Source organism: Elaeis guineensis, chromosome 14 (assembly GCF_000442705.2).
Source record: "Elaeis guineensis isolate ETL-2024a chromosome 14, EG11, whole genome shotgun sequence".
In the NCBI taxonomy this organism is placed as follows: domain Eukaryota; kingdom Viridiplantae; phylum Streptophyta; class Magnoliopsida; order Arecales; family Arecaceae; genus Elaeis; species Elaeis guineensis.
Genome location: NC_026006.2, coordinates 57,270,072 through 57,289,782, shown reverse-complemented (window position 1 = coordinate 57,289,782; position 19,711 = coordinate 57,270,072). Strand labels below are relative to the sequence as shown.

Genomic DNA, 19,711 nt, shown 5'->3' with positions numbered 1-19,711 from the left:
TATAAATCTTACATATTTAATCTTTGTAATCTTAGTTGATTGGTAACTCAAGGAGGTACAAGAATTAATAATCAATCGAGTAAAAGCATATCGTACTAGGAACAAAGAAAGGGAAAGCAAAAGGAAGGAAAAAATGTCAGTTAGAATGTTGTTACCTAATTTATTTATTTATTTAAATGATGGTGCCTTTGATCCTGATAATGTTATAGGGAAATATTACATGCATATTGCTTCCCCAGCTTTCACCATGTATTATCTGGTGCCTTGCATGCTATTATGTCTTCTAGTGGTGCATGTCTGGCAATTCAAAATAATTTTCAGATTCATTTCAAATATATAATCGAAAAAAGAGAAACTTATGTTGGAGATAATAGAAGGAATCCTTGTCATACCAATATCAATTTATACCAGCAGACGCTTAACCCAAGCAGTTGGTACCCTTCTTTATACGTAACAAGTACAGATTTTGATTCTGAAGTGCGCACGCGAGCGCGCACACACAGAGAGAGAGAGAGAGAGAGAGGATAATTTCTTGCTTGAGTTTGATCACCAATGAATCTAGGATCTAAAGAAAATCCGAACTGCAATATCCAAAATTTTTGGGTCTGAACCTCCAATTATCCTAGAGTTTGATAACTAAATTGAAAAACAGTGTAACCCACAAAGGAACCAGAATCTCTAATTACTTTTCCATAATTACTAGTTCTACAGGAGGCATCCACTTGAGGCATACATGGATTCCAAAGTCATGATCAGCACAGACCCCAAGAATAGTTCAAGTTTTCTTCATTTTGGTCCCAAATATATGTTGTCCAAGATGTATCAGCTCACTGCACCTGAGGTAAGAAGGATCTAAAAACTTTCTAATCATATATGTGTTCTTTTCTTAACCTTGATTTCCCCTAAAACATATGGTTTGCAGGATTTCATGCTAGCAACTATGTTAGTAAGACCAGGTAGTCTGTTCCTCGATCATATAACAAAAGAAGCCATGATCACAGAAGAGAATTTTGGGTCTTTGAGTCGAGTGTACATCGTGTGCAAGGAGGATAAATCCATGATAGAGGATTTCCAACGTTGGATGATCGAACGTAGCCCAGGGACAGAGGTGAAGGAGATCGAAGGTGCCGATCATATGGTCATGCTTTCAAAGACCAAAGAGCTGTACAGTCTCCTCCTAGACATTGCTAAAGAGCATCATTGAAACATTGTTGTGATTAGAAGTAAAGTGTGATTCTATGTTAGCTGCTATACAGGTTAGTGACATCCACCAAAAGAAAAAAGAAATGCAATTCCACACAGAGCCTCTTAGACCTGTGTGTAAGAAAAGAGGCTATTGACCGGTCCTTTAATTCATGATTCTCTCATGTACCACATCATTATGTGCCGTGTATCATGGAGACGGATCGGAAATTTTTTTTTAAAAAAAAAACTGGCCAAGTGAACCAAATATTAAAGTGGAAAAGAAAAGGGGACTTTTGTTAGAGTCCGGTTACTAAAGGACCGGTGAATAAGTTCTCCAAAAAGAAGTCCAGAATAGCAACAAAGAACACTTTGTGGTTTGCCTCTATGCAGACTCAGCAACAATGGATGATCTCTGGTTTGGTATTGTGATGGATGAACTGGTTTGATATGTTTTGTTTGCATTGTTCTTGGTAAAAACTTGTGTGCCTTAAGGTTTAAGACCTATTTCTTGTTAAAACAGTTCAAAATTGCTTTTTTTTTTTTTTTTTTAAGTATAGCATTAATTGCCATATTATTTTCTCATATTTCCCTGTTACTTTTGAGGCAACAGTGGATGTGATATGTAGTTGATTGGGATTGCCTTGGAAAGCAGGTGAACAGCAGATCCAGGATGCCAACTTGTAGAAAGTGGAAGATGGCCAAAACTGACAGCAGACTAAACCTGTGCCATCTTGGAATTATCCGAACTTAATGGATTATAGTATTCATATGTTGCAATTACCTGCGTCAGAGCTTTGTGGAAACCAAACTTTAGTCTCCTTTTGACTGTTTAAAAAAAAAAAATGCAAGGAAAAAAATAAATTAATCAAAAAGAAAGAAAAAAAAAAAAGGAGAAATTAAGAAAAGTTCAGAATTACCCCTTGCACTGTGGTCAAATTGGGAAAATTGAAAACAAAGCGGTCTACACACCAAATGTTATTTTCCCTCGAATTTACCATTGGATTCAATATATTGATTGGCTTATGCGTGCGTAAGAGAGAGAGTTCAAATATTTGAAGATGCACCATCCAAAGCTTGAAACCAGGGCCTTCCTTCAAGGATAGGAGGGGCATGACGACTTGGCAATGTCCAGTACATCTTAGAAAGAAATTTTTTTGCTTCTTGTTGCTTCTGCCAATCAATTGGAAAAGTAGATTCTTATCTAGCTTTCTTTTCCCTTGCTTTTTCACCAAACCAAACAAAGCCTACCAAAATGAAATTCTCCCTGTTAAATCTCCCCTTTTAATCTTATGTATAGCCAGTGTTGGTATCCTAAAAGTGGTAGAGACTTCATGTTTTATAGATTTTAAGCCTTTTAGAAAAACAGAAAGAGAGGGAGATCCATCCTCACAACAATATTTATGCAGATCTAGAGTATTATGGATACACTGCTTTATGTTCAAGTGATCTTGATATGGACAAGCCAAACCTGTACTTCATTAACCGCTGATTAAATATAATTGTATCAGCTAGCCAAATGCATTGTATCATGCTATGTTCTTAGTCTATGGAACAAAAATTCCAAGAAAAAAGTGCAGCTAATGCACTCTCCTTAGATGACTCAGATTGTTCTAGAGTCTGTCTTCTACACTGCAGAAACAATGTCTGGAGGCATTGAACTCAAGGAAAGCAAACTGGAGCATATTTTTCACAATAAACTCTGATTAAAAATTCACAATATGACAGGAGGCTTTTGAAATACTAAAACCAGTATATGTTCCATCGTGCTAGTAGATATATATCCCTTGCAAGTGGAATATAAATGTGTCTTACCAAACTTTAGCGATCAAATACTGAGACTACTGATAGTAACTGTGGGCGTACCATGGTCATGATGTCCACCACTGATCAATTGTAGAGAGAATGCTAAGAAGAAGTTAGATCCTAACCTATTTTATCAAAGAATAAAACCTGTCATGACAACATATTGGAACATATGGCTGGTTAATGGATCATTAGTAATACCTTACTTTTTATGTTTCAGTGAGACTGAAAGAATCTGCAATCTTGTAAAACTCTTCCCTGACCTTTGGCCAGGTCGACTCCGGTGCCTGAGCATTTAAAGTGAATAGCTTGCCACTGCATGCAGTACATACAGCAACATTATGTCGGCGAAAGGAAGGGCCCTCCACTCTAAACTCCAGCTTGTAGTAATTCACCTTCTTTGATGGATCTTCCCTCTTAGTTGCATCTATTAGAGTCGCCGTTATACTGGCCCCTCTTCTGGTTCCAGAAATCCTCCTTAGAACTGTCTCTCCAACTTCCTTTGGGCCACCAAAATCTTCAATTCTGTGAAGGCATAAGCACCAAATCTATATAACCAAATGGTTCAGTCCTCTAGTCATTTAATCCTTTAATGGTGAGTTTGGCTTAAGCAAAATTAACATACGAGAAATCACGAGGAACAGGAGAGACAATGACGCTGACATTAAGCTCGCCTTTGGATCCTGGAGGCCCAAAGGCTACCACAGGCTCACTGACACCGCGAGGTGACCTCCCATTGCTTAATGGTGGGGGATCTAAGGTTCTCTGAGACTCAGCTTTGTCCACAACTCTATTGAGCAGTGTTTGGTCCCCAACCCAGCTTGCTGGATATATAAATTCTGCACAGTTTTGACAGTTTTGAGACCAAAAAAAGATCAAGAATCCTAAGTTTACATACAAAGTTGTACATGTGAGCCAGATTTAATATCAGTAAGGCTAATTACACCATAACCTAGAGACCCACTCCCTTCACTGGGTCAGTCTGCGATCAAAGAACCTGATTTCTAGGATGCAATTGTTGTTAAGCAATGAAGTTAAGTAAGGTAATTCTAGAGTGCGAACCACATTTTATAGACCAACAATAACATAGCTCATCACCATGTCCTACTAAGAGTTGTTTTTGTTTTGATGAAAATGCCCTACTAAGAAGTTAACATAGCATTTCATTCAGGAATAAAGATATACTTGCCAAACTATGATTTGTCACATCGGTCAAAACCATACTATACCGGATGTAACATACCGAACCGGCATGTAGTCTCATACCGTACCGATATTTGGTATGTTTAGCTATTTTGTACCATACTGCATACCGATACTACAATAGGATGATATCAATACTAGGTCTGATACCAAAATGATGAATCTTATACCAAACAAATTTAAAAAAAACAGAAATATTATAAGAAATGAGATTTTGGGCAAATTTATGAGGAAATCACTAGGTCCAAAAAACCTTTAAGTTAATAGGAAAGCGATGAAGAATTTATCCCAGGACTTAACAAAACTTGCTTATGCTAGGCATAACTATCGCAAAGTGATATTAACATAATGTATTCATGGCATAAAACTTTCATTTGTACCTTTTTTTTCTTTTAATGCATCAACATAAATTTCAAAATTTTATATAGATAATAATCATAAGATTAACCTTTTTGGTTTTCAAAGAGAAAGGAAGGACACCAATCCGTCAACCAAACTATCAAAATCCAGCACATTACTTTGATTATGAAAGTCTGGGAGGAGGCCTCCTCCACTTATAGACCTTCAAAGATACATGTCTAATAGATAAGTCCAGATCTTTGAAGATGCATCACTTTGAATCAAATCAAAACATATTACTAAGTTCCCATCATAAGAATAACTTTTAAGTTCCTATTTCATTTTTTCTTTTCACATTCTCGGCCCCAATAAATAAAGAGGGAGTGGGAAATTGGGACTCACCGAAGCCATAGTTGGGGGCGAGGCAGCGAGTGAAGCCCTGGACAGGGTAGAGGAGGTCGAGCTTGAGGCCCCGGCCGAAGTCCGGGAAGAGGCCGAGGAGGAAGCTGGTGACCCCTCCGAAGTTGGCCCCCACCGCCACCAGCGACGCCGTCCCCACCCCGGCCAGGAGCCGCCTTCGGAACACCGCGGCCAAAGGAGCGAAGTCCTCCGCCGGTGATGATTTCCCCCCAGCGGAGCAGCGAATTTGATGGGTGGGAATAGAGGAGAAGACTCCTGCCCGGAGAGCCATCTTTTTTCTTCCTTCGGTTTTTTTGGTTCTTCGGTGGCCTGAGCCAAGAAATGGCTGGAATAATTTAGTGGATGACAGAGTCTCGTTAAGTTATCCCTCGCGAATTCTTTAGTTGGGAATGTTCTGCACGCTCGTTAACGCCACTGCAACAAAAATAATCGTCTCTATTTTAGAGCTATCAATTTAGATTTGATTCATCGAATAGATCCATCCCATCACATAAATAAAATAAAATAAATTTATATTTTAATAATTTATTTAAAAATAAGTCAAATGATCCTTCCATTTGAACCAACAGATTGGAACTGATCGAAGCGGATGAACGAACTGATCTACTTTATATATATATATATATATATATATAAAATAATATTAATATTATTAAAAAAATAATTGATAAAAAAATTAAAAATTGAATGATGAGGACCACAATAATGATACGAAGAATAATTTTTTAAGATTTTAATTTATCTTTAAATTAATTTAAAAATTAAAATTTTAAATTTTTTAAATTTAAATTGTATTAAGTATTTAATTTAATTTTGATAATTTTATTTTATGATTTTAAGAATTGAGATGTGAGATTTTGATAGGTTGATTTGAGTTCAAATTGAATATAAATTTAGTTTATATTATTGTTTATATTTTTTTTTAAATTTTGATGGATTGATCCGTTTAATCTGTGGCCCACGATGAATCAGATCGGATTGGGATTTTTCAACCCATCAGTTAAATGGGCTAGCCTGCTCTGACCTGTTTAGAGACAGGTCGGGATGAATTGGAGTAGATCGGAGCAAACCGGTCTATTTTGATAGTTCTATCTATTTGTTTGATCTATTTTTTGGTTGGTCTAACATTGTTATTGGTGCTCACAATACTATATTATTACGTCTTTCAATTGGATAAAAAAAATATTTATTTATTTATAATAAAAATATTATAATAAAATAATAGTTGTTCTGAAAAAAAAACTAAATATTTATATTTGATTAAATATCTATTATAAATGTGTAACATAGAGGCCGGCCTCTAAGCTGTGTACGATGGAAGATGTCTTAAACCATGATGCTAGAATTGTGGGTACTGGGTACCACGGTTGACACACTGCATTGGTCAACAGACTTTTAAATATCAAACACCAGGGCCATCAAACTTTAATAATCATCTAACACTGCATATTAACAAAGCTTTCAACTTCATAAATTATTCATTTAGGGAGAAGGTTCAAATTTAAGCAGCCAATAGCAGACAAAATGTTAACGTAGAATGGAAGGCCTCATGGTAGTTAGACATGCGACCTACACTACACGTGCTATTTCATGAACAAAACTTCAGCCTCATTAATCTATGATAAATTTAGATATCTTTTCTTCAGATATATGCTAGTTCTCACTGCAGATCCCTTCATTCAAAATTATTGCTTTAGCATCATTCAACGTGTGATCTTTTGCACATTTGACACTTGTTCGAGCCACACTGAACCCAACAAAGCATGCAGCCTTGAGAAATCCTGCTAAGGTTTATGTCTCTCTTTTCTCTCTTTAAAATCTATATGTGCAGCAGTTGCCAGCATATGATCCATACCTACATAAACCATGTAAGAAAAATACTTCCTAATCTCTCTTACAAAGGTTAGGTTTAACTTTTCCACTACATCACAGGCTATATATATCTACAGGAGTCTCATTTGTTCTCAGTAGTATGGCTTATGGAAGTAATTCTTAACAGACCACTGTTCCATGGTGAAACACAATTAAATTCAATTTGTTACAATGACATGTAACACATGAATCCTTCAATTATTTTGAACCTAAGTCCATCAAAAGTCGAGCAAATCTCTACATACCATTTGTAGATTAATTTATCTCCCCAACTCTTGTGATTAATAACCACATAGTAATCTATATGACAAATTAAATTGGACTGGCCTGTTCAAGTCATTCAGCAACATCAATGATCCTAATCTTTAAGGGAGAGGCAGCAACGAAAACAAGAGAAGCAGATTGCACATCCCTTTCTTTTCTCTTCTATATAGCTAGAGGTCAAACAACAGATTTGAAGAGCTGAAAAAGAAGATACAACCATGAAAATTCTCGGCATTTATGTTGTCTTCCTATTTCTCTAATCCTTCCCACATTAATAAACTCCAAGATCTCCATGAGTTATTATTGAAGTGAAGATGAAGATTCATTGCCCCAGAAATATTTTCTGATTTCACTCTCTTAACGGACTCTGGGGAGGAACTCCTCCCTCCCATTTTCTCAGCAAGATCTATTGGCCCAAGCCTAATATATTATCATGCTAAGAATTCTGTGTACCAGATTTAAAGGTCGCAGAATTGTCACGTACGCAATAATGACTGACAAGAGAAAAGGAACTGATATGAAGTTACATAGTCAAAAAGTGGCAAATAGCAGCATCTAGATGCTTTGACCGGAGCTTAACTTCGTCTTAAAATGAAAATTTAGAGGCTAGAGTGACTAGATTCGATCAAAATAAAAATGGAAATAACTTTTACTTTTTGTTTTTTTGCTGTTCACCAATTGGAATAGAATGTTTCATTTCCTCACGTTCCATATCACTAAAATTTGAAGGCTCTATAATCTGTTCACATTTTACAATTCTACGCTGTCCCACAAGAAATCTGACACCGGATTCCTCCCTGCAAATAAATCATACAAAAAATCATCGCTTCCGATCTCGATCATGATCTCGCCACCTTTGCTTACTGCCAGACCGGTGGCGGTCCCGATTCCCAGGATCCCACCGCCTTGGCCATTCAGGCCTATGATGCCGGCCGTGGTCTCTTACTGTCCCAGAATAATTCCGGCCACCTAATCTCACAGGGCTGCCTTCTGGGCTCCACGTCTCTACCTGCGACCCATCCACAATCTCATATCTATCGCCAGGTGGCATAACAGGTGAAAACAGAGGTCCCTTGGTATGAGCATTGTAGTTGATTCCGTTAGCCAAGAATCGTTGGTTGGGGACCGAAGCCTCTGACATGGCATTTGATCGACCGATCCAAGGGTCTGGTGTTGGATTTGGCCTCCCAATGCTGGCGGCACTCGCAGCAGCACCAGATGGCCATGTAGGAATTCTCGAAGAAAATGTTGGAGGTTGTGGCCTTGGTAAGGTAGGATAGGTAGTCATGGGTGAGGGATTATGGTTAAAGGACTCCTGCCGAGGTACCGAGGGGGAGCAGATGGTACATTTGTTATTGGGTATTGCTTTGTGGGCAAGATAGAGTCGGGAACCGAGCTATGTTGCAATGGATACATAGAGGTAGGAATCTGGTGAGCTGAGGGTGCTGGAGGTCCCTTCGGAAGGAAATTGAGGGATGGGTGGTGTTGAGATGTGGCATTAATAGTTACTGTCGGCTGTGACATTGATGAGATAGTGGTGATTGGAGTATGAGGAGGCAACCCCAAACCTGGAGCCTGTGTCTTAACAATCACAGGAGGGATTGCTGCAGGAGATGGGTTGTGAGGAGCAGCAGTAGGAAGAGTAGCAACTCTGCTGCCAGGAAAATGAGGCTGGAGGACTGGAGTACTCTGACGGACCGGGAATTCTGATCTCCAACCAGCCTGCAAGACAAGGAAAGATGTTAATGACATTGCGCGGATGGTAACAGACTGTCATGGAGAATCAAACCAAAAACAATATAAATGAAGATGGCCACGAGCAGCAGAAGACTCACCCTTGCAGCTGGATCTGATGGAGGAGTCGGAGATGGAAGAGAAGTTGGCTCAGGTTCCTTAGGTTTCTCTTTAGGGCAATCGGCTGTCCCAGTCACCAATTCTGCCAACCCTACACCATTTTTCTTGAGCACGTCCAGCAACGCCACCATCTCCTCACTTGTCATGCTCTTCGCCTGGCCCGACGTCAGCGCAAAGACCAGCTCTGGGTTTTTGAGCAGCACGGTTAGCAGCTCAAGGTCTGGCACTGGATTCCCATTATTGATCGGAGGAGGAGCAGAGATAGCAGTAGGCGTTTCATCAGTGGAGGCTTCACCATTGCAGGGAGAGCATGAAGAGTCTTCAACGATGTCGGCATCTGGTGGCGGCTCGGTTGGGATTTCGGGAGTCAAGCTGTCATCAAAATCCATCTCTAAGTCCCAAGGTTCCTTTGGATTTAATGGGACGTCTTCTGGTTTTGGATAGAACGTTTCCTTTTCCCGCCGATTTCTGTGTGCCTGGACTTCCACTTCCTTGCTGTTTTTCCCAACGCCCACACACCATTCAGAATCAAGTATAATCTCTGCAACAAATAATATGGCCAACATGCCAGAAATTTTCAGTTGTTGAACAATTTGTTTCTGTGAAAGAAGCGTAGCCATGTGTTGTAAGACATAACCATGTCCAACATAGTACCGAAAACAAATCCAAATACAATATAAATAAAACCTAATATTCTGGGATTCAAGGTTGTGAATGGTCATTGTAGCTGTACCTTTCCTGAACTGAAGAAAGCTTCTTAAATAATAAGCATATTTTTAAAACGACTTCTTTCTAAAAAATAAACAAGGAAAATTACCGTCTTCGACAACTAACGATAGAAAGTTACACAGCGGGAATACTTGGTGTCAACCAAGCCCTTTTAGTTAAAGAAGAAAATGTGAAAAGAGAACATCCAGGATTTTCCCTCTGACATCATCTGTTCCTGAACCAAAGTGGAGAGCATTGAAAACACCATCTGCTGCCACATCCTTTGAGAATGCCACATCGTTTTACAATTAAAAGAGAAAAGAAAAAGCCTATTGCCACCTGAAGAACCGCATAAAAACCTAATAATCAAATACGACCCACGAAGCCTCTCATATCATATGCAGCCAGATGGAAACCAAATAAAATGCATTTCCCACTTAAACCATCCACCGAGACAAATAATATTCATGAAACAGCTAAAGCTATCACCATAGGAAGCCGATTTACCTGTCAAAGCTCTAGCTGCAGCATGGACAACGGATACCTATAAAAGCTCTAGCTAATACCACGAGTTATCAGTTATTTAATGAACTGAGGATATGTGAATATTTTCTGTTTCACCGCATACCGGAAAACAATTGAAGTTATAGGAGAAAGAAACAAAAAGGGAATGTAACAAGCATTTGAAGGCTGCATGTGAAAAATTTTTCACTTTCTGACTCGGTTTATTAAAGCTAATTCCGGGCAAGTTAGCGAAAAAAATATTCCAGGCAAGCAGAGTTTCCTGTCGTCATTTCAGCAAATGCACATGGCGGCAATTAACTGCTGAGAGACATTCTGGTAATAAAGAAATTTTCCGGTGGCTGACGGTAACCTTGTGACCAAAAACCATCCGCTTACCGTATATCTTCCAGTCCGCCCTCTGGTTATTGTCGTGGTTGAGGCGAGAAACCAAACAATCCAACCGCTTTGTGGTCATTATCTATAAATTACTCCAGCGATGAAAAATCAGTGGAAAAAACAAAAAAATGCTCCTGTACTTAGAATTTATTCCCAGCTGGTCTCATAAGCAATCATCCATTTTCTAGGCAGGAGCAACGCAGCTCTCACCTATCATGTTTAACTGGCAAAGTGGTGATGACTACTGCACTTTTTAATCTCAAAAATCAATCTGCTTTGATACGCATGCCTTAAATGTCCCATTTTATATCAAAAGAGTATACAGAATTACAGGCCCCATAAGGTCTAGCATCTGCAAACAATTAAACTAGCTTTCTCAAGGTACATTTCATTTTATAGCTCTCTTCCTGCTCTTGGTGGTATCTCCTTAGTTGGATTTTAGTCTCTTCTAGTGTTAAGATTGGGTTGCAATCTCTCCCTCATGATGATGAAAGGAACGAAAATAAAGTTAATCTTGCATTAGCGGGCAAGCGATACAACATTATATTTATACCATAAGTGGGCTTAGCAAATAACAATGGTCCAGCATCATGTGATCCCCACTCAGAGACTCATGGAAGCATATGCGCCATCAGATTTTCCATATCTAACGATGCTTAGCATTTGAGGCATAATTCTTATGGCATAAACATAATCAGACATCAAAGCTCTTCAAAGTCCTCATATAAAGATCATCCACAAAGCATATACCTGCATTATTCACGTGCACTGCCAGACCAAGGCTATTTCTAAGAGAGCTGCGACACATTCTCACTAAATCATCTGATTTTATTAAAGAATCCCTTGGGCCACAGTAATGCAAAACTTGATTGAAGATTGGTAAAAGCTCCACATTCCCTCCTAGGTAGAAACAATTCAACAAAGAAGAACAGAAACAGATGAAGAGACACAAAACAAAGGTACCTGGAGGTGTCTGCCATTGGATTTGACTGCACTTCAACTTCTCCAACAATTGTTCCTGAGAAGTTGTGCTTGGTCTTGGAATGACCAAAGTTTCTGACTTATCGGGACGAATGTTTGTTGTGGATATTGCAGCTTTTGTTGCTCCATCTTTTTCCAATGGAGGTAACTGATGGGCTCTTGATACAGACAGCATATTGCTGGTCTGAGATGGAGAAGGCACATGATTATCTTCGGTTTTCTGAGGCTTATTTTCACTATTGGACATATCAGCCTTGCCATACTTGTTCTGCATGAACATTGCACGCATCTTTGCCTTCTGGATATCATCGGCTGACATGGGACGGCTATGGTTTGAAGGTACTGCTCTTGCAACCTGCACACTTCTTCCTGAAGTTTTACAATCAGGCTGCTCCACCAGTAAAACTTTTCTGCGTTCTTTGTTTCTGTGGATTGCTAAGGAAAATGATACAGTTGGAAAACTTCATGTCACTCATAGTAGAAGTTGCAACCATAATTAACCATGCTTTCCTAGCTGTGGAAAAGGAAAACTAAACAATTTAAACTAGTGTTGTATGGCCTTGTTGACATGGCTCCTTGGCTGAGCAATACTACCGAAAATCTGCAGCGTACATATATGATTTACATCTTCCTATATCCATCGCCCACAATAATCCAAACTACATTTAGCTTGACATACATTACATTATCATAAATGAGTAATAGTGATATCAACATGCCACAATAATCATCATACATTGGCAATGACAAAAACAATCATGCAATCATCTCATCCAAGTAAATGCTACCCATTAGACACTGACCTGTATCGATGAAGACTCTTTATGCCTTGTCAAGCAAAAGGCAGGCCAAGATTATCATTTATGTCAGATACAATATCAGAACTTCATGCTAACCGGAAGTTTTAAAGAGCAGCAGTTGTGATTGTCGTGAAGGGCCAAGATGGGGTAGACATAAGATAGCATAGAAGTTTTAACAAAAAAACTAAAAATGTTAAAATGGATTATGGAGGATTCTTGAAACCTCAGCTGGCAGTTGGATAAAGCCCACCGGTAAGACTTCTAGTCTACATTTTCATTTTTTTCATCTCTAAATCATTTGGCTTGTAGGTGGCCATGTAGATTCCAAGAAAGGTTGCCTTCCTAGGCCGTGTTAAATGCCTTCAACATTTTTTTTTTTTGAAAACACCTTTGGATGGAGAAAGCACGCAAATCGGCCAATATTCCCATGTAACAATAATAATCGGGTAATGCCTGCCTTTAAAAATAAGCAGATTTTGACCTTCCAGGACATTGTTTGCTATCGAAATGTCTTCTTTAAAGAAATTATCTTGTAAACATAGACAATGACATGCTACTGCCCATTCTTTAAAGTACTTAATATTGCAACAGATTGAACACAGTTCACAGTAAATTTGGATTTAATCTTGGTAGCTGAAGAGGAGGTGTACAACAAACACAAATGTTAAAATGGGGATCTACCAGCCTAGAACATTCCAAAATGATTTTAATCATTTTCCATAAAAGTTTGTAATGCTGTTAGCAAGTAGAAATTCAAGAAGCTGTTATGCAGCAATACCAATAATTACTGAAATGACTGTGTAACTCTTTTCCTGGAGGTTCTAGTAAAGCGCTATTCTTCAGCCTACAAACAGATTAGGCCATGACTGACACAAACAAGACCAGGACCTGCCTTGGTTGCATTTGACTGAAGATTTAGACCCAGAAACAAACCACACACCAAATGGGTCAAACCTGACTCAATATGTCAAGTTTGGTCAGATCCAGGTTGGCATTTGGCTGAGTCTTAAATGGTAGCTGCCAAATTTTGAAACATGATGAATTTTCAAAATGAAATTACTTATCTCTTAACATCCATTAAATTATTGCTTGTTTCAAACATTATATATGGAATGCCATTAATAAAAGTTGATCACATTGACTAGTTTCTGATTTGAAACCAACCCAAAAATGACCCAGTCCAATCTAAATTTGGGTGATTTTGAGTAGGCTTGGATTATAAAAAGTCTAACAATCAAGTATGGATTGGATACTGATCCCACCCATCCTGACATTTCTACAATTTAAGAAACTGAAATGTTTTAAGAAATAATTTTATGCAGTACCACCAGAAAGCAATAATTTTATGTAGTCAATCTACTACTTGTGTTGTCAACAAATAAGAAAAACATGCAGTTGTTCATTAATTTCACGCAGAATAATTTGCTGATAATGACTACATGTTATCGAGAATGATGTTTTCTTGCATGATATGTCGATGATACGATTAAGTGACCAATCTATACATATATGATATTTTGGGTTTTTATTAAACGGATCCAACCCAGGATATATATATATATATATATATATATATATATATATATATATATAAACCCAACTCAACAAAAACCAAATAAAAGTGTATTGGTCATGGATTAAATTCTTTTTGCCCAGTTCAAATATGAATCCCGCTTAGACTATGCTGAAATCCTGTTTAAGTGAACCTGCTTGCACCCTAATCATGAAAATCAGTTTCTAGAGTTCAAAGACTAAATTAGCACATATTTGTTACATAACTGATGATTATCAGTCCTTTATAAACACCCATAAAACATTCTTGCATCTTCACACCATATATCAGCTAGAACTTAAACTTACCTTCAAACCAGCCAACAGAGGTAAGAGTTAAGAGTTGGGTGGCTTGCAAATGTTACAAGATGCTGTATGGAACAAGGTGAAATGTGTCCATGACATGCCAAGTCATGTAGAAGGGTCCAAAACCGAACTCATAATTACTCCAAGTCAATACTGTTAATTCACAATGTAAATAAAACAACCAAGATTTGCCAGTCGGCCCAGACCAATACCTGGGGTCATACTGGCTGACTACTGGTTCAGTATGGTACGTTATGCACCGCACCAAGCTGAGGTGTACCAGAGATGTATCAGGAAAGGAGGGGAGAGCGGGAGAAAACCTTAACCCTAACCCTAACCCTACAAGGAGGAGAAGTGGGGGTCTTTAATAAGCTGAATTTCAGGCCTGGACCAGATCTAGGGGTCTTTAATTTGGGGAAGAATTCCAATCAAGTGAGATCAACTGTTGAGTTGGATTTATTACACCCCAACATGTATTTAAGAATTGTCTCATTCTGGAGAATTGGTTTATCATTTCTAGCTTCGATATACACAATTTCTCATCCCAAACCTTGCACCCCCCACCCCCCCCCCCCCCCCCGCCCGCATTCCCCTTTCTTGTCTAGGGTCTTTCCAAATCTAATGCAACCTTGGGGGCTGTCTCCTCAATTACATGGACATAAACATGAGGCCTTTAACCTACACTGGCCTATTAGATTTCATGGTCAGCCCCTTCATTGCTGAGAATTGCCTAGATTAGGAAAATGACACCAATTCATGAGGTTGGCATCATGTTGACAGCTGATTGTAGACACCCAAAACTTTGTTGATGATACCTAGATTTGAAGAGTTGACATCATCGCAACCGAGATCTGAAGAGTTGACATCATAGCATGTCTTTAAGGTTATTGGAACATGCAGCACACATGCAAGAAATATGGTGGGTCATGGTCAATGTTTTAAAAGGTTATTAGTGGAGGTTTGGCAATTCAGCCAAAAAATGAAATATGTAAGCCTAAAGGCAGTTTGATTCATGAGTCCAATAAGTAGTTAAAATAACTAGAGACAATATAATCATGACTGCCAAATGACCTATAGGCCATCAACCGCCTCCATCAAGGATCAAGGAGCAAAAGGCATCAAGCGTAGGACTTGGACATTAAAATTTCAACAGTAAGAATAGAAATAAAGATGAATAAGTTAAATGAGTTGATTTCTTCCATGAGGAAATGATCCAATATGATCATCATTTTAACATTTGATGAAGTTATTAGCTGAATAATAGGTTTTTTTTTAATCTTAAAGGTTATTTACAAAGAAAACAAAGAGTTGCACCCCTCTTATGGGCCTTAAAAAAATTACTGCAAGGGGAAAGTATTGAGATTTTACTACATCACCTCAAGTGTTTACTTCTAAAGACTCAAAGACAGCTTTTCAAAATCATGACCATTATGAATATGACAGAAAAATTTAGTTGACAAACAAATTATGGATTATCTCATCAAGTGCAGAAAACCTCTATACTCTTATCTAAAACTCATAGAAGTTCAATAATAAGACATACATAAATATACCAATTTGAAACTCATTATGGATTTAGAGCAACAAACTTCCCACCTGATAGATAATTGAATCACAAAATCTAATTTTCCTTATAGTTATAATTAATAATCATGAAAGAGATACAGTTCACATCCATACTCAAGGTTCATCCTGGATGCTAAAAGCCATTTGAAATAAACTTGATGGCACAATCATAAACTGCCGGCAATGTGGGTTTTTTTCCCATTTAAGGTGGTTTTTCTGGCTCTCATGACAGCTCACAGCACAAGGCATTTGAATTGTACCAAGACATGGTATGGCTCACTACAAAGGAACGAGCACTACCGATAGCAGGCATGTGTTCCACACAAACTGGAGGCTTGTTCATGAGTTGTTCCCAAATCCACATGCTCATAGGGGCATTGGCGGACACACATCTAAGTCCTGTGTGATGTGCCTACCACCAAAGTGCTTGCTACTGCTAGAAAGCCAAACCATTTCCATTATACTTTTAATTTGCAAGTGCTCAACACATGATTTCCCAAATAGAATAGGTGACTGGGCCCAATTTCTTGTAGGCGCTTGTCTGCTACAACCCACTTAAAATTTTAAAAATGATGGAAATTATAACTGGGGATAGTTTAAATTGTTTATGAGAGCACTGTTGCAATTTTTTTAGGAAAAGTGCACTCCCTGCTTTCATAATGTCAAGCCTCACCCACCTGCAGGCAGTCGGCTACATTTTCATAGGTGCACTCCCCTATACCCATCTTCCTTTAAACGTCTAGATGGTAAAAAAGAGGCACAAGTAGATATAAAGAGGGAGTATATTTACCAGTTTTCACTGTGATATTCAGTTTCACAGTGAAACACCTTCACAGCCTTCCCAGAATGATATTTCTATACTAAAAGACTGCATATATGAGTAAAGAAACTAGAAAGCAATATAAAGGTCAGTATGGAATTTCTCCCAAGGATACTGGACAATGAGACACTTCGGCCATGCTTTTTACTTAACACATCAGTAGAAGATGGAAGTAGCTTTAGTGGTTGTTTAGACTCTGATTTCCTGTTCAATAAAAAAACAAGAAGAAAGAAAAAAGAAAATCAAGGTTTTCATAAGATCATTAAAATGGATAAAGACAATACCTCTACGACCTCAAACATTGTTAATTAAACATCAGAAATATGAATACCTGTTGTTTTCCAAATCTGCATTTAGGGCAAGAATGTCCTCCTAACAAGAAAAAAACAATTATGGCTTTCTCTTCAGATAAAAAGTTTAACTTTTTGTTGTATCTGACTACCAGTTACTTACAGGAATATCAATTTTGAAATGCCATGACTCATCACTAAGAATTTCACTGATCCTAAAATTGAGAAGAAAGAAACCTTAGAACCAGTTAACCAAAAAATGAGAAATAACACTATCATTGTAGCAGACAGGAATTTTGTATGCCTTTGTTTACGAATTATCTCCTTCTGAGAATCCTTGGAGGAACTGAAAAGAGGTTTCTTCAAAGCCTGTGTTCTGACAAACAGTTTGCTCCATCTTGAAAGGAGGGTTTTTGCCCTGCCCGATATGTCTGATCTTCAAATCAGATAAGTGAGTTCCAATAGATCACCATGAGAAATATAACAGGAGTTAAATTAAAGCAAAGTACTATTTCATGAAATATATGCAATCAAAGAACATATGACAGAAAATATGAGATGTCATGTTTCCAAAGTACTCGCTTGCTACCTTGTTATGGACTGGAGGAATCTAAGGGCTGTCTAAAACTCTTTTTTTTTTTTTTTTTTTCTAAGAACTAGGACAGGAGGGATCCTGGCCAAAACAGATGTGAGAGAAGGACGTGCACCCAGGTCCTTGGTTGGTCCCAAAACAGCTTAACAACTAGAGTTGCACCCTTCAGGTTTTTCTTATAATTGCTCCCTAGGAATTATGCATTGAGTTATTTACTAAGAACATTTTATCCTGAGCTACTTTAGAACCTCCTATAATGAAGCAGGCAACAATGAAAACACTACAAGGATGCTAATGAAATAGAAAAATACTGTATCAAGAAATTGAAACGGATTCCCTCATCTTCATTTGATATTTTGGCCTATATCATCTTTGTTCCACATCTGCATCTCTTTGACTTCTGATTGCAAGGGGATATAATAACCCTTTCCTTAGTAAATAATCCCACCCACAATGGAAGAGCTCATTCAGCAAATGGAGAAAATAGAGGCAATTAAATAGGACAGACAATATTGAGTTTGTAATTCATGTCTTCATAAAAATGCAGTAGTAACTAATACAGCTGGGGAATAGTTGAGAACTTTTCAAGTCGGGCATCCTATAACGGTTATATAACACCACTGGTATAAAACATTTATCACAACAATGCAAGTTATCAAACAAATGAAAAGAAATAGAGAACAACAATTCCAAAATTATCAAGAAATCAGCACCTAAGTTTGAAGGTAAAAATTTGATGATGCCTTAATGTGATCGATAAGTACACACCTGATGTCCTATAAAACCGCAGCCTGTTAACAGTTTGCAAGATAGCAGACATTTGTACTGGCAAAGCTTTATGCAGTGGCAGGTGACAGAGAACCTGGGTAAAATAAAAATTGTAGCTGAGGAATTGTATCATATAAAAAATAACAAAAAAAATGCCACCAATAAAAGTACGAACCTTAAAAATGACAAGAAGCACAGTTGTTTGTTCTTCATGAGCTGCTTGGCTCAACCATGTTGCTAGAATGGTAAGACCGCCTTTAGTTAAAAACCTAAAAGTATGTCAGAGCTAAGATCAGTTAAATGATCCTTAAATATTGTCAGCTCAAGCTTCAAAAAGGGCATGGCATTACCAAATTAAGACTGTTGAATTATGAATTTGGAGAATCCATTCCACCAGCTTCACCTGTCCAGAAAATGTCTCTTCCTTCCTCATTAGATTAAAAATGTTGTCCAGAAACTTTTTATCATTGGAGTCAATGCCAGGATAAGTCTCTTCCAGCGCTGAGCATGAAGGACCTTCCTCAGTGTTCTTAAGTTCAGTTGAAATCAAAGTGTCCTGTTGGCCGTCTCTCAAGCTATTAATAACCATGGCACTCTCAGGGACTGGTATTTGTTCCCTGATTACTGTAGTTTCAGCAGAAATTGACTGTACAGAACTAGAGGAGCATCCATTGCTAGATGTCCTGGATGCCTCTACTCTCATAGCTTTCTCCTGTGACACGTGAACAAGTTTTCTCACCCTTGAACGCTGAGCAGCAAAAAATTCTCTAACCTGCATGCCAACAAGTTATAGAAAAACTGCATTTCATTTGGCACTCAAATTCTTTTGTAGGTGGTGGCAAAAGATGTAGATGGAATGGTATGTGAGGAAAAGATCCTACTGAATAGGCCCTACCAGTTAAGAGAGTGGTGCTCTTAGAGTTTCTTCAAGAGCGTGGTGCTCTTAGAGCTTCTTAAGTGACCAGAAACTAGATAACAAGAGGTACCAACCGATACGACTCAAAGAGAAACTACAGATAGCCAAAGAAACATACCAAGAACAACACGTGCTGAAGAAATGTTAGTGTTGACATAAAGAAACAAAACCGATCATCATTCCACTAACCAGGTTGCGTAGGATATTGTACTTGCTTCTATATGTCAAGAAACCATGTCAAATTTCATGTTCTATATTAATGTTCATTTCATAGCATGAGTCAGTGTATGGAGGCAGCCTAAGAATTCACATAGTTTAGAAACACAGGTTACAGTCATGAGAATCAAACTAAGCTTTCCAAAAAAGTGGTCAGTGGCAACCAATAACCAAGCACCCATCAAATTGTGCACTAGAAAGGTAACAGAACCATAATTTTAAAATTGCAGCTTTTGACCTGTATCAATTGCTTCCACAGCACTGATTTCTTCTCAAGCTAACCTGAAAACAAGCAAGCTATAACTCTAGATTCCAAAAAACATTTAAATAAACAAAAAAGAAAGATCTCAATGTTCA

General features: G+C 38.1%; 2 protein-coding genes and 1 pseudogene across 6 annotated transcripts; 1 reads left to right on the top strand and 2 right to left on the bottom strand.

The window, feature by feature from the left end:
- Nucleotides 1-701: 701 nt before the first annotated feature.
- Nucleotides 702-1,570, top strand: LOC105057504 (norfluorocurarine synthase 2; the record flags this gene model as incomplete). The annotated part of the gene is given in 2 exon segments (XM_073248573.1): nucleotides 702-841; nucleotides 923-1,570. Coding segments are annotated over 2 exon segments (422 nt in total), but the record flags the coding sequence as incomplete, so codon positions are not given.
- A 1,274-nt stretch (nucleotides 1,571-2,844) lies between these two features.
- LOC105057505 (psbP domain-containing protein 7, chloroplastic) lies at nucleotides 2,845-5,267 on the bottom strand. 5 transcript variants are annotated; one of them, XM_073248572.1, is made up of 4 exons: nucleotides 4,933-5,267; nucleotides 3,614-3,827; nucleotides 3,190-3,513; nucleotides 2,845-3,113 (listed from the first exon to the last, which is right to left on the bottom strand). In XM_073248572.1, the coding sequence occupies exons 1-3, from the start codon at nucleotides 5,219-5,221 to the stop codon at nucleotides 3,198-3,200; spliced, it is 819 nt and encodes a 272-aa protein (XP_073104673.1). In that variant the 5' UTR covers nucleotides 5,222-5,267; the 3' UTR covers nucleotides 2,845-3,113; nucleotides 3,190-3,197. The 5 variants fall into 5 exon arrangements, with proteins under 5 accessions (XP_073104673.1, XP_010938439.2, XP_010938438.2 ...); XM_010940137.4 differs by having other exon boundaries at nucleotides 2,845-3,068; XM_010940136.4 differs by having other exon boundaries at nucleotides 3,195-3,513.
- Nucleotides 5,268-7,713: 2,446 nt separating this feature from the next.
- LOC140853693 (homeobox protein LUMINIDEPENDENS-like) lies at nucleotides 7,714-18,994 on the bottom strand (annotated as a pseudogene).
- Nucleotides 18,995-19,711: the final 717 nt, after the last annotated feature.

Coding starts and splice junctions, on each gene's coding strand:
- LOC105057505 (XM_073248572.1), bottom strand. CDS start 5,221: ATGGCTCTCCGGGCAGGAGTCTTCTCCTCTATTCCCACCCATCAAATT. Junction 3,828..4,932: donor CGCCCCCAACTATGGCTTCG/GTGAGTCCCAAT, acceptor AAAACTGTGCAG/AATTTATATATCCAGCAAGC. Junction 3,514..3,613: donor CCTGTTCCTCGTGATTTCTC/GTATGTTAATTT, acceptor ATGCCTTCACAG/AATTGAAGATTTTGGTGGCC.